This window comes from Seriola lalandi, unplaced genomic scaffold (assembly GCF_002814215.2).
Source record: "Seriola lalandi dorsalis isolate HSWRI2012SDOR001 ecotype SW California unplaced genomic scaffold, Sedor1 jcf7180002054331, whole genome shotgun sequence".
NCBI classification, from domain to species: domain Eukaryota; kingdom Metazoa; phylum Chordata; class Actinopteri; order Carangiformes; family Carangidae; genus Seriola; species Seriola lalandi.
In genome coordinates, this window is record NW_019524884.1 from 188259 (window position 1) to 201910 (window position 13652).

At 41.5% G+C, this 13652-nt stretch overlaps 1 protein-coding gene across 1 annotated transcript in view; it reads left to right on the plus strand.

Moving 5' to 3' along the window:
• hydin (HYDIN axonemal central pair apparatus protein) overlaps positions 1-13652 on the plus strand; it is a 66216-nt gene that overhangs the window by 40473 nt on the left and 12091 nt on the right. Inside the window, exons 33-66 of the mRNA XM_087174230.1 lie at positions 110-190; positions 363-512; positions 663-902; positions 1076-1205; positions 1318-1461; positions 1632-1802; positions 1913-2086; positions 2380-2558; positions 2761-2835; positions 3194-3377; positions 3489-3630; positions 4102-4258; positions 4379-4472; positions 4648-4751; positions 5531-5695; positions 6009-6200; positions 6336-6542; positions 6811-7043; positions 7229-7411; positions 7634-7753; positions 7847-8006; positions 8098-8270; positions 8461-8659; positions 8780-8873; positions 9022-9115; positions 9257-9425; positions 9966-10048; positions 10317-10472; positions 11430-11535; positions 11923-12127; positions 12367-12599; positions 12688-12836; positions 12987-13182; positions 13398-13506. Coding sequence (XP_087030356.1) covers positions 110-190; positions 363-512; positions 663-902; positions 1076-1205; positions 1318-1461; positions 1632-1802; positions 1913-2086; positions 2380-2558; positions 2761-2835; positions 3194-3377; positions 3489-3630; positions 4102-4258; positions 4379-4472; positions 4648-4751; positions 5531-5695; positions 6009-6200; positions 6336-6542; positions 6811-7043; positions 7229-7411; positions 7634-7753; positions 7847-8006; positions 8098-8270; positions 8461-8659; positions 8780-8873; positions 9022-9115; positions 9257-9425; positions 9966-10048; positions 10317-10472; positions 11430-11535; positions 11923-12127; positions 12367-12599; positions 12688-12836; positions 12987-13182; positions 13398-13506 — 5251 coding nt within the window. The remainder of the gene's footprint in view (positions 1-109; positions 191-362; positions 513-662; positions 903-1075; positions 1206-1317; positions 1462-1631; positions 1803-1912; positions 2087-2379; positions 2559-2760; positions 2836-3193; positions 3378-3488; positions 3631-4101; positions 4259-4378; positions 4473-4647; positions 4752-5530; positions 5696-6008; positions 6201-6335; positions 6543-6810; positions 7044-7228; positions 7412-7633; positions 7754-7846; positions 8007-8097; positions 8271-8460; positions 8660-8779; positions 8874-9021; positions 9116-9256; positions 9426-9965; positions 10049-10316; positions 10473-11429; positions 11536-11922; positions 12128-12366; positions 12600-12687; positions 12837-12986; positions 13183-13397; positions 13507-13652) is intronic.

Consider the following 13652-nt stretch of genomic DNA (forward strand, 5'->3'; position numbering starts at 1 on the left):
CTGAAACTAAAACTCTTCTGCTGTTGCCAAACAGACATGAGAGTGAACTCAGGCTGTTCTTAGAAACCTCCTTAGTCTTATGTTTTAAGACTTCATCCTTCCCTATTAGATGAAGACATTACAGCTGCTGAATCATGAGCTGGTTCCCTGCCACTGGAGTATAGCTGATGATGTGAAGCCTTTCAAAAAGGTACGGTAATTGTCATTTTATCGAAATTAAATTTCCAGATAATTTTGTAAAATTGATGTCCACCCAACAAAATGTACATGGCATACTTACAGTACATACATACATACATAAAGACAAATACAGACCTAAATGCATCAGGGTGACAACTACATATGTTCTTGCTTTCACTCAGGTCGATAAGTTTCTGCCTCTTCACCAACGTAAAAAAGCCTTGCAGGAGCAGCGACCACCTCCAGTGGTGTTTGAGATGATTCCCGCCTCTGGTATGCTGACCCCTGGTGAACGAGTAAATGTGCAGATAAAGTTCATCCCTGCTGAGGGGGTAAGGAGCTTTTGAGATTTTAGAGTTCAGCACAATGCATATCAGAGCATCATAGCATTGTGCGAGTTACTGCTTTTATGAAATGGTGGAACCACATTGTGTAATTTTTTCAAAATATAGAATATTTACCTACTGCATATGTCTTTGCAGCATGCTTACAACAGGCAGCTAGTGGTACATGTGGCTGATAGCACCCAGCAGGTGATCATTACAGCCCACGGTCAGGGTGAGGAACCACAACTTGAGTTCTGCCCATCGGTTCTGGAGCTGGGGCCTTGCCTGCCTCTCAGTGCTGCGGTTGAAGCTGAAGTCACAGTCAAGAACCCCTGCACTTTCCCCATTGAGTTCTACTGTCTGGAGTTCGATACAAAGTATCTCAGGGATGAAAAGGTAGTTCTGGGTTAAATGGTACAAGCAGCTTTTCTTGTCACCTCGCATGACAGCTCATCTAATTATCAACATTTAATTTTCAGCAATTTAATTTGCCTCTCTCAGTTTCTATTTGTGTCTTTTCACCTCCTGGTTTCTCTCTCCGCTCCCCTCTCTTATGTCATCCCATGCAGATCCTGCGTCTGATGCAAGGTTATGATGAGAACAATATATTACTGCTGCCCCCCAGGGTCCCTGGAGAAGGTCTTCCCACAGAACTGCTTGACTACTACAAGGAGTATTGCTCCCAGCGGAAAGACAATGGTAGCTTCAGGCACTCATAGACGCTCATGTTCATCTACAACCATTAAAATCATATACCTGTGTATTGTATCAGTGCACACATGTATTAATCTTATCTACTTGTGTGCACCAGAGCTGAAGGAAGGCTTGGGCAAAAAAGAAGCTGAGAGGGATGACACACAGGAGGAAGAAAAGAAGTCAAATGATGATGACACCCACCCACCAGATGGCAAAGAAGAAGAATTACTAGCTAGCACTGTGAAAACAGCTGAATTGTGTGAGTACAACCCTTTCAGAAACAGAGCTCAGCACGCCAATGAAAGTAGCCTGACATGACTGTAATTTTGACAGGTACTTGTAATAAACATAAGATTTACTTAAGCTTGAATTTAAAATATTAACTTAAAACGCATGGCTTTCTCTCTAATTTGTGTTTTGTGAATTCAGTCATTTCAAAGATGACCAGTGAGGTAAGCAGTGGGAGAGTGGGACAGCTTGAAATGACCCCGGTCTCCAGAGCAATTGCCCGCCACATGTGTGTTGACCTGTCACCTGAGGCTCTGGCTGCACGCAACCGCAGAGGCATCGCTATTATTGTGTATGGAGCCCCACTGACAGGTGAAAACAGCAGATTTTCCTTTGGGAAAAGTAAAATGAAGACTTGAAGAACTATGAGGTGATCATGTGTTACATTGCCTGCATATCCTGTTTCTACATTTTTTTTCCAGGTGAAAGCAGCACAGCAGCTGCTCTGGCTCATCACTATGCAGGGGCATGCCTGAATGTTGATGCTGTGGTTACAGATGTGCTGATAAATGGCACTTCACCTGTGAGCCTGATGGCAAGAGAGCTCTATCGCTCTGCTGCTGCCGAGTATGCTAAGAAAGAGGCTGAGGAGGCTGGTAAGCAGAATACACTGTGCATACAGTGCAACTCTTTTGGATCCTTTTTTGTGTTGGGGGAGTTGCAGTAGCCTAGAAGTTGGAGAAGTGGCTTGTGATGGACAGATGAGTAATGGTTTTCCATACTATGCATTTAACAAGCTATTTAATCCTCAACCACCTAATGAATGGCTCAGTGGTCAACAGTAAAATACTGTGATTGTATCAGGCAGCACTGTGCTTGTAATTAGGGATGATAAATCTCTCTAGTAAGGAAGGACACTACTTCAGAAGAATACTCTATCTGCTTCCAGCTCAGGCCATTGAAGGTGCCACAGAACCGGGACCTGCAGTACATCTCAAAGCTTCAGTTCCAGCTCCAGCTTCACTTGATACTGTGCAAGTTCTTCCAAAACCCAGTGAGGCCTCTCGCAGTAGAAATGGTTCCAAGCATCCTCAGGAGACTGAAAGCACACACATTGCCCTTTGTCTGGTACATTTTCTCAAGTCCTCTGGTCATCTGTTGTGTGGCTGTCTGTCTGTTTAATCACTGTTGTCCAGGTTTTTTTTACATCAATTGAAGCTACTAGATGCATCTCTATCTTTGCAAGGAAATGTCGCTAAATCTGGGTATAGAAGCAGATTTATAAAGTCGTGAATGTAGTTTAATAATTAAATGTGTGATTTCACTTCAGGGAGGGGATGTGACCAACCTCAGCAGCCTCTTACCTGATCAACTACTGGTTGATATCCTGGCAGAGAGATTTCAGGTAAGACACACTGGTTTTCCCTCAGAAAGATGGCAGCAGTAGTCTAAAGAGTATATTGTAGAATACTTTGTGACACATTACAAACAGTTTCAAAATACAGGGTTAACAACTAGGGCACAGTGTCATAGGACCTTACATACAATTAAAATTAAGCATACATAAATCAAAAAGGCACAGTCAGCAGGCAGGGCGGTTACTGGCTTTCTTGCTATTTGTACTTGTGAACTGGCAGATATCGCATATGTATTATGTCTAAACCTTAAAAGAGGCTGAATTTCACTTTTATCACTTTTGTCTTTTCATGTTTTCTCTTTTTGTCTTGTCATTACTGTTGGTGTTGCCGTCTCTCTGATAACAGTTAAGCGATTGTCACCGTGGCATAGTTATTCACGGTCTGGAGTCTGTGTACACTCAATCAGCAGCAAGCACGCTCCAAGTTGTCCTAAAGGCCCTTAATAACCGCAAACACATCTATGTAGTCAATTTGTCTGACTCCTACGCTGCCCTGAAGGCCCGGGAGAGAGCACAGAGAGAAATTGAAGGTAAAAAATCCACCAGCATGCACACAGATTTGTATACAAAGTAATGATATTATTATTTCTATTCAGTTAGGTTGATGACATCATGTGGAACTGTCTGTGTGTGTCCCTCAGAGGCTCTGCAGAAAGAGAAAGTGGACAGAGAGGAGCAGTGGTTGCAGGAGCTGGATGAGGAGGAGTATGATGCTCTGCCAGAGGAGCAGAAAGAGCATATTACCCAGCGACACAGAGAGAAACTCCGACAGCAGAAGCTCAGGTACTGATTGGAAGATGGACACACTGAACCTTATGAAAGGACCCTTTCTTAGTCTTATCCTATAATTCTCTTACTTTTTTCCGTGAGGTTTGCTTGTATGTGTGTTGCAAGGCGGATTCATCAAACTCTCTTAACTGCACAAATTTGTCATAAATCGTAGTCAAGAGGATGTGACAGTCAAGAGATATTCTACATTAGGTCTAAAGTAGATCATATTGCAATGTTGGGTGCAAGAGGAAGATGACACTGTACCATTTGCATTAATGCCCTGAGGAAGCTATAGGAGTTCTGAAATATGCTAATAAGAATGATAAGAAACCTCTCAAATTGGAAAGCCATGATTATGATGATGTTATGGTGAACAGAATATTAATTCTGCATTATTTGTCTGCTTTTGTTATGTACAGTATTATATTTTAATCAATTTAAAAAAACTGTATGTGTGTGTACTTGTGTCTCTCTGTGTATAAGGGATCATGAGCAAACAGTGAAAGAGCAGGAGGAGAAGAAGCAACAGGAGGAGATGAAAAGGTTGAGAGAGGAAGAGTTGAAGAAGAAGAACAAAAAGGCTGGAAAGAAGGATACTAAAGAAGTGTCTAAGAAGAAGGGTGTGCTGGACGGAAAGCAGGTCTGTATATGTGCATCCATTCCATGCAAACTCAAATCCATGCAAACTCACACAAGCACACACAAATACACACATGCTTAGTCTCCCATTCAGAATTGATTTGTTTCCTTTCCACTCCAGTCAACAGAGGCGTTGAATGGACAGAGGATATCTTCCTGTGACAACTCTAAAGAGTCACTAGTGGACACAGGAGAGCAGCATAATTTAAATGAAGGTGCAAACAACTGTAAAGAATAACACTTTTGTTTTATGCCAGAAAGTAGAAACCTTAAATTATTGAATTATAACACCCTGGTGCCAAAAAATTTTGAATAATATATAGTAAAAAACAGTGTATAGACTGTAATCTGTTGTTAGTTTCTAACATATGGCCCTCTATGCTGCTGCAGGGCATCATAGCAAAGAGGCTGATGATACACAAAAGCAGACAGAGGAAATCAAAACATCACATGCAGAGTCTCCTCAACCCACAGACAAGCCGGAGGGAGAAAAGGTAGGTTTACTGCTGAGCAGAGGCAGTGACACACTTAGCCCCCTTTCGCTAGCTGTTAAGCATGCGGGTTGTCTGGCAGACAGTGGTTCAGGAAACTTTGTACAGATAGAGTGAAGACTAGACTCCATTAATTATAAGCTGATTCTGATTGCAAATGTCGTGCACTTAGTCAAAACTCTGAAACTAAAGAGAGGCTGGTTCCTACAACAGGAAAATGCATCCAAAGCAGACCTCAAAATCCACCATGAACTACTTCAAGAGACACAAGTTGGAATCGTCCTGACAGTACTTTGACTTGAACATCACTGAAAATCTATGGATCTTACACATGACAGGCTAAAATATCTCAGAACTTAAAGTGATTTGAAGGAAGAGAGGGGAAAACATCCTAAATCATTAGTAGAAAGACTCTGTGTTTGCAGGCTGTGATATCTGCCAATGATCGCCACTCTTTCAGCTCTAGTAACTATTGTTCATACTATTTGCAACCATTCAGTGTGCTTTGACAACATTTGAGGGATTGTCAGCCATAACAATGTATCATAAACTTTAATGTCATCATAAAATACCATTTTAGGTTAAACAACAAAGAGTTAACAATTCACAGTTACATTTAATAAAGTCAAATGTAGTTTACAGCATAAAACTCGCAGGTAATGTGGTGTTGCAGTCGATACTTTTGTAATAATTAAATGAAGACAGTTTTATAATCCCCACAGCTACAAGTAGACTGTAATCTTCTTGCTTTTTTTCCGAATTGCTTTTGCTCCCCTTTCCAGTTCGTTGTGGATGAGCTGCAGTCTCAGTTCAGTGCGTATGAGCAGAGTCAGGTGCAGGTGGAGCACATCCTGCAGCACTGGGACCGGGCCCAGGGTTTGTTACTGGTCTCACTCCCCAGTGGAGAAACCCCACCAGTGTCAGAGGAAGCCCCAACAGAGAAACAGGTCAGTTTGCTGACCCAAATACCTTACCAAAAGCACAGCGAATGTTTGTTGTCAGTGATCATGTGGTGGTTGTCAATTCCTCTATAACTGCTACAATACTCATTAGGAAAATTAGGAAAATTATGACTATTGATGATGAATATTTGTGTTTATCCTACACTGTTGCTTTTATATTTTCAGTTACATTTGAATTCCAAAACTTGCTTTAAAGTGCCAAACCATTTTAGTGGTACTGGAACATTGTATACTAACAGACAAAAAACATCAGTATTACAACTGCTGGATCCCGTCAATCATCACCCTGTGTCCACAGAGCCCTGTTAGCAAGAGGAGCAAGAAAGCCAATAGCAAGTCTCCAATGCCCAGTCAGATGACAGCACCAGCTGACACAGACAAGGTGTCTCCACCGGACATCATCCCTCTTATTGTGCTGAATGTAACAGAGAAAGACTATCCGAGTCCAACAGAGCTGCTTAAAGGCAGCACCTTGCCTCCACTGGATGAGGTATGGCTGAAACAGAATAAATTGCTATATGTTTCCTCCCAAAATGTATTGGCGTAAGGTAATGTAATGTAAGTTTTTTTCATATATTTATCATCAATTCCTAATCTTTTTCATTCTCTCCTTTGGTGTCCTTAGGTGTTGGATAATTTGGGTTTGGGACCCAGCGGCCCACCCATCCCTCCTCCTGTCACCTTCTCTATAGTTCCGTTCCCCAAAAACAGGGAGCAATCCATCAGTCAACTCACCTGTGACTGTTTCACCTTCCTGGTTTCTGCGGGGCAGGATGAACAGGGTGAGGAGAAAAAGGATTATGAGGAGGATGTACAAGCATCGGTTTTAAAGGTAATAGATGCATACGCATACACACAGAATGAAAACATTGTTTTGTGGCAAGAAGCAGCAGGATTTAAAGGAAATATGGTCTTTATTTGAAGAATAATTAGCACTCAGAATTTAGCTGCTATGAAATCCACTCACATCTGTCATGGTCATACAGTTTTATGATTCCGAATAACAATTAATAAATTAAAAATACAAATTGATTTCAACATTGAAAATGTTAAAATCAGAACGGTGTTTGTGAATGTGTGTGTGTTTGTGCACACCAAAGGAAGAGGCAGTGGGAACAGCATCTAAAACCCGCAGCAGGGGCAGCACTAAGGAGACGGCAGTAACAAAGGACAAGGATAAAAAAGGCAGAGAGAGTCAGAGAAGCAGGACACGAGCTTCAGCCAAGACAAAGGCAAAGGGCTCTGAGCCGTCTCGATCACCTGTACAGGTGTCCACCACCTCAGACTGCACTGAACAAGACCAAGGAACCTTAGAGCTGAAACGTAATCGGAGGTAAGGGAAAACACAGACTCCTTCTACAAGGACACATTGTGGGTTTTTTGCTTCATTGTTGTTACTAATTTGTGTGTGTGTGTGTGTGTGTGTGTGTGTGTGTGTGTGTGTGTGCGTGCGTGTGTGTGTGCGTGTGTGTGTGTGTGTGTGTGTGTGTGTGCGTTTGTGCATGTATTTGCGTGCAGCCTGACAACATTTCGCTGGGTTGTACCAGCCAACAGCGAGGTGGTTCTGAAGATCTGGTTCTACTCAGACTCCCCAGGGAAGTTTGAACAGACTTTCAACTTTGAGCTACTGGGGACCCAGAGACACCACCAGCTACTCTGCAGAGGAATTTGCACCTATCCCTCCATCTCCAAAGACTACAAGTGTGTTAGCATTGTTTAATAATGTAGTGCAGTAGTATAACTGGTATAGATGAGGGAGGGGTTATTACAGATACAAATACATGACAACAACACAATCATTGAACTTTGAGATCATAAAACAACTATTAACAATACATTAAAACACACAACATTGAACTGGAAAAATGGATGACTAAATGTGATTTCAAATGGACTTAAAGTTATCATATGTCGTTTCCCCAGGACTCTTTTTGCTCTTAGTAAAAAGGTGCCACAAATGATAGATGGGCTCCAGAAGACTTACATAATCAAACCTGGTTACTTTGAGTTTGGACCACTACTTTGTAGCAAGACCAGAGACAGGTGAGAGACAGAGTGGTGGCAGTGAAAGGCTAACTGTGTTTGTATCGTTCTTTGCCTTTATATTTACAGTTTTACATGTCTGCGTTTGTGTAGATACAAGGAAAATAGGTACCCAGAGAACACAGAGAGATTGGTGATTCGTAACAACTCAGGTCTGGAGGCTGAAGTCCAGTTCCGTTTCCAGCAGGACACACAGGCCACCACATATCTGCTGGACCCCCCAGCCATGACTCTCAAACCAAACCAGAAACAGGTAGCATAGCACTGTCTAACCTTGTCCAGTGAATTAATGCAAATGACCATAATGATAATTAGTACATGTGAATATTCTTCTGTCCTGCTAGGAGTTGAGAGTGTGGGCCTACCCAACAAAAGTGGGGCAAATGAAGGACAGTGTAGTGTGCTGTATCAAGGACAATCCAGAGCTTGTCCTCATCAACCTCTCCTGCTGCGGCGTTCGGCCAGAGCTGGAGCTAGAAAGCAAGCATTTGCATTTTGACAGGATTTTGCTGCACAGGTACCAAAATTTGGAATAATAATTCAGGAAAGACAAATTTTTCTCAAAGTGATTTTCATGAAGCAACAGAAAGAAAGAAGAAAGAAATAACAGTTTATTTAATAACATTTTAAAATTCTTGTATAAATTGAACTGTCTATTCCTCTTGCATTTCTCCAATTAATCTCCCCTCTTCCATCCCTCTCTCTAGACGGGACAGCCGTAGTGTGATGCTACATAATAAGACAGCTCTGCCTGTATCCTGGAGACTGCAGGGTGTGGAGGAGTTGGGTGATGAGTTCAGTGTGCCGCAGGATCAGGGCATCATCTCACCTAACTCTTCTTTCCCCCTGAGCTTAAACTTTAGGGCCAAGAGGCCCCTCCACATTAAGAAAATCTTGCGTCTGGAGGTGAGATATGTGTATAAGTACACAATGTGGAAAACTAGGTCAGAAAGAAATGGGCAGCGACTATGTATTTCACAATCTGTTTTTATGTATGCACAGTATAGATTGTGTGTTTTGTTTCAGGTGTCTGACGTGGAGAAGATTCTTGGCATTGTACACACTGAAAACATACAGGTCACAGCTGAAGCCTATGATATAGCTCTGGACCTCTCACCAGGTAGAAACAGTAAAAGCTAACATTCTATTAGAGCACCTGTTTCTGACTGATATTTCACCCACCATCTTCTGTAAGGTGACAGTTTTCACTAAGCTGCTGCCCTGATGTCATAATACAATCAGACTGTGTACTCTTGTTTCTGTGGCAGATGGCTTTCTGGACTTTGGAACCATCAGAGTCTTTGAAGAAGCCAAACTGGCTCTCAGGGTGAAAAATCAAGGAAAATATGAAATAGCCTACAAGTGAGTATACCACAGTATTCAAGTATGAATAAACTGCATAAGGAAGGGCTTGTATTTCAGTGTTGAGTTTAGAGTTGGAATGAAGTGAACTTTATTTCATGGTGGGAATGTTTTTCACGTTTATTCCTTTCTTTTCCCAAGGTTCACGTTTGAGCGGACAGACCCAACCCAGCCAAACCTAGAGTCCATTTTCACTGTGTCCCCCCAGCGTGGCACCCTAATGCCCCATGAGAAGCCCACAACAGTGCAGATCGTCTGCAGATCCAATGCTGAAGTCTTAATTAGAGAGCAGTCTTTCCTGTCTTGCCAGGTCTGAACCACACACCGATCTTAATGATCACAGAGCTGGAGGTTTAACTAGATACTAAAGTCACAGCGGAGTGGAAAAGGATTTTATAACCTTATTAGCGAATTTTTGATACCAGAACTTTTTGATTCAATTTTACTTTTGCTCTATGATAAAAGGGGTAAGCCTTCCACACTGCCATTTGCTGGTTAAAAGAAAGTAGTTTTAGTTTATAAAAACATAATTAAAACAAGATTTTATGTACAAATATAGAAGTAAATTGCTCCCAAAAATTCTGTTTCATTGAGACTGTAGAGATTCCCTACTATTTGTTGAAAGAAACTGAGTCACAACAGTACAGCATGCTTCATGAGCCACTTGACGGGGGGTTAGGGTTAGACAGACAGACACTTTACATTTACAACGCAGACACATTCTTGAATTCAATCTTGAATTGAATTGAATTGAAGTTTTGGATTAGCTCAAGTGAGTAAAACTTTCATGGAACTGATTGAAGTGATCAAGATATGAGACTAACTGACTAACTGATCTTCTCTTGTGCAGGTGATTGAACCAAACATTGGGAATAGAGGTGAAACCATAGCCATCTTAGCCATCAAAGTTTCAGTCCAGTCTGTCTTCTCCAGGTTAAAGCTTGATTCTTATTATCATCTTTCATGTGATATGTATTAGTAATTAAGAAACAATATTACATCAACTCTGATTTAGATTGTGTTGCACCCCTCTCATTTGGATTCTGTTGAACTATTGTTGTTATACATGCTTTTATTTTCAGAATTGCTCAAAATATATGATTTACCATCTCCTCCCAATCTGCAAGATTCATTATTTTATTCATTGGATGCAGTTCTGAGATTCAGCCGATTCACAAATTGTGATAAATTTCTCCTTTAGGTACAAGATCACACCTGCATATGACATCAACTTCGGTCCACTGGTGTATGGCTGCAAGAAAAGCCAGAGCTTCACTATTGAGAACAATGGAGTCTTTGAGGCCCGTTTCAGCATCTGCCGAATGATCATAGACCCTGTTCTACAGGGGAGGCTGGGGTAGGAGAACAAACACACACACACACCTACATACACATAACACACACGCACACACACACACACACACACACACACACACACACACACACACACACACACACACACACACACAAAATGGCTAGCACTTGGAATGGAGCTGTAGTTTTTCAAAATGTGCTTTAAAACTGACGAAAGAAAGTGGCAGTTCAGCTCAGGTGTTCTTAGATTGTTGATTCTGATTCTTGTGTATTCTGAGCCATGTCCACCATATGTGATAAATCCTGTTTTAAAATGTAATACGTTTCAGTGAAGCATCATTGTGTCGCCAAACCTAGGAGGAACATGCTGCTTTCATGATTAAGTTCTGTGATGCGAAAGTGAACAAATTAAAAGCTAAACTAAAAATATAGATGAAATTTGCCAATTTATATCACTTAAGTGTATGTAATTAGTATTTGTCTGTGAACAAGATTAGAACCATTAATATGATTGGTGGAGGCATTAACAGGAACAGTATTGGCCGCCTGTAGTCCTTACCGAAGGGGTAATAAAAAACTAATGTGGCTTGTGTGGGCTCTTGCCAGATTCAGTATTATTTTAATAATAAGGAAGCATATTATTACATGAATAAATAAATAAATGAATAAATTACAATTATGCATAAAAATATGATTGGTTTTGCTCGTAGCATTTATGGTTCAAATTGTGGTTGTTGGCTAAAGACTTTTTAGCAAGTGCAGAACAATACAATATATTATATACATATAAAATAAAAAATTTAAAAATATGTATTGTGGATGCAAGATTTACTAAATCTTATAAGCTATGGCTACCAAACGTTACACTTTTTTGTCTGCATACATTAAATGCCAGCAAGCACAATCACAAACCTCTGAACTGTCAGAGGTCCCAACTGCTGCCCTAAGAACCTTGACAAGTTAGTTTTCAAAGGATTGTGCCGCTGTGTCCTGATCTCAGGGGTCCAGGTAAGAAGATCCCTCAAGAGAGCCATTCAGGGAGGCCCCCTGGTGCTTGTAGCAAAGTGAGCCGAGAGTCCTTCCAGAAAGACATTAATATTACACAGGTGAGAGACCAATCAGTATAGCAGGTGAGGTTTGTGTCTTTTGAGTGTTTGATAACATTTATGGGAGTTTGTGTAAAGTTTAACTTGTATTTTTTATGCGTCAAAAGGAACATTATTTGAATAAAGTTAAACTTGATTTGCTTGGTTACTAATTTCCCCAAACAACTGTCTGTCAGCAGTTTTATTTGGAACCGTTTTTTTACTGAAGGAATAGTCTCTGTGAAAATGGTTGACAGTTAAGTCCGTGGATGTTTGTCTGTATTGTATCTCACTTTATTGCTACTAACTAATAAAAAGCTGAAGCCATAGTGAATATAAAACACACTCCCTCAACCTCTTCCCATTTCTGACTCCTATTTTCATCTGTGCCTCTCCTACCTTCCTTAGAATCGCCTCACTATAGGGGTCTTCTCAGTGTCTCCCTGCACTGGGAGCCTGCAGCCGGGGTCTCAGCAGGTGGTGACAGTTGACTGTGTAGCTGAACAGCTGGGCAACTGGAACCAGGGTTTGCTCATTGACATCAGTGACCGTGACCCCTCAGACCAGCCCGATGGCATACCATACAGACTGCTGTGTGAGGTCTGCAAGCCAGGTGGGTGCTGTTTGATCTTATTCTGTTGTATTTGATTGATTAATTAGACCAAGGTTTAGGCTTGTTTCCAAATGATTCAATTCCATACATGTTATATGAACGGATTCTTCTACAATCACTGGCAGCACTGGCCGTGTAAACATTTACAGGGTCTACATCAAGGAAATAAAGTGAAGGACAAAACTGGATGATGTCTTTCCACACTTCTGGCTGCCATTTTGACTTTTTTTGTTTCCCAGGTATAGTATTAGACATGGCCTCCATCTTTGAAGAGCATCATCTGTGCCACAACAGCAGACAGCTCTCTTCTGAGCAGTTTTGCAATGCTGAAGGCATTTATGTCCAGGATGAGAACAAGTTTATCTTTAACAAAGTCCTGGTGAGGCAAACAGCTCAGGCTCGCTTCAAACTCACCAACAACAGCAAGGTGCCCTGTGTGCTCAGCTTGGCTATCAAATATGGTGGCACTAAGGTAAGGCATGTAAAGCTTTTTGGGGTAGATACATGGATAAATTTGTACATACTGCAAGTATCGCTGATTGTGGTACATTTCCTTGCAGTCGTCCCGTAACGTGGAGGTTTTTGATTTGCCTGCTACAACTCTAAGTATTCCCAGCCAGTCACACTCATTTGCTGTGGTCATCTTCACACCACAGACAATGCAGCAATACACTGCTGTGTTTGAGGCCACATTGGAGGGAACCAGCAGGTATATAACTGCATGACTGTATTAAGCTACTTTGGTGTTCTCTTTGCTGTTTGTTTGTCCTTTTATTTCTACTGCTACTGTGAGAATGCCACCACCTCTCGTTTGTCTTGCTGACCACTGCCCACCTTCTCTTTCCTCTGGTGGATCTAGAATGACCCCCACATTTAAGACCAAGGTCCTGGAGTTTGACCTAATGGGAGAGGGCAATCTGCCCAGTGTCTGTGTGGTGCGTCCAGCTCTGAGGAACAGCAGAGGAAGCCCAATGATGCAGTTCAGACGGGTGTTGGTGGGGCGGAGACATACCCTGCCCCTGGTGTTGCTGAATGACGGAAATGTCCCAGCTCAGGTGAGACACATTGCTCTGTCATTTTATTTTTGTATTGATCTGGGCCATCAGCAAAACGATTTTTTTATTTCATTTTTTTTTTTTTTTTTTTTTTTTTTTTTTTTACAATAAAACCAGAATCCCTTCTATTTGCAACACCCTCATGACTGTTATACAGTAGATAAAGTACTGGAGGTAACCTTGGGGATTAAGGTTTTTGTGAATTTGTTGTGTAGGTCCAGATTGACATGCTGGATAAACATGATGTGTTCACCCTCAAAGCTGCTCCTGGCAATGCTTGCACCTCCATCCGCTCAACACAGCTGGAGGGCAGCACTGACTCAGGTACAACCCGAACCCATAAAGCTCTGTCTACAGTAAAATGTGTAGTTAAGCTTTTGTAATAAAAGTAAATGTTTTCACTTTTGCATAGTTTGATTCCCATGCAGTAATGTTACTGTTGCTACTATTAAAGCTGAGGCTCAGTATTT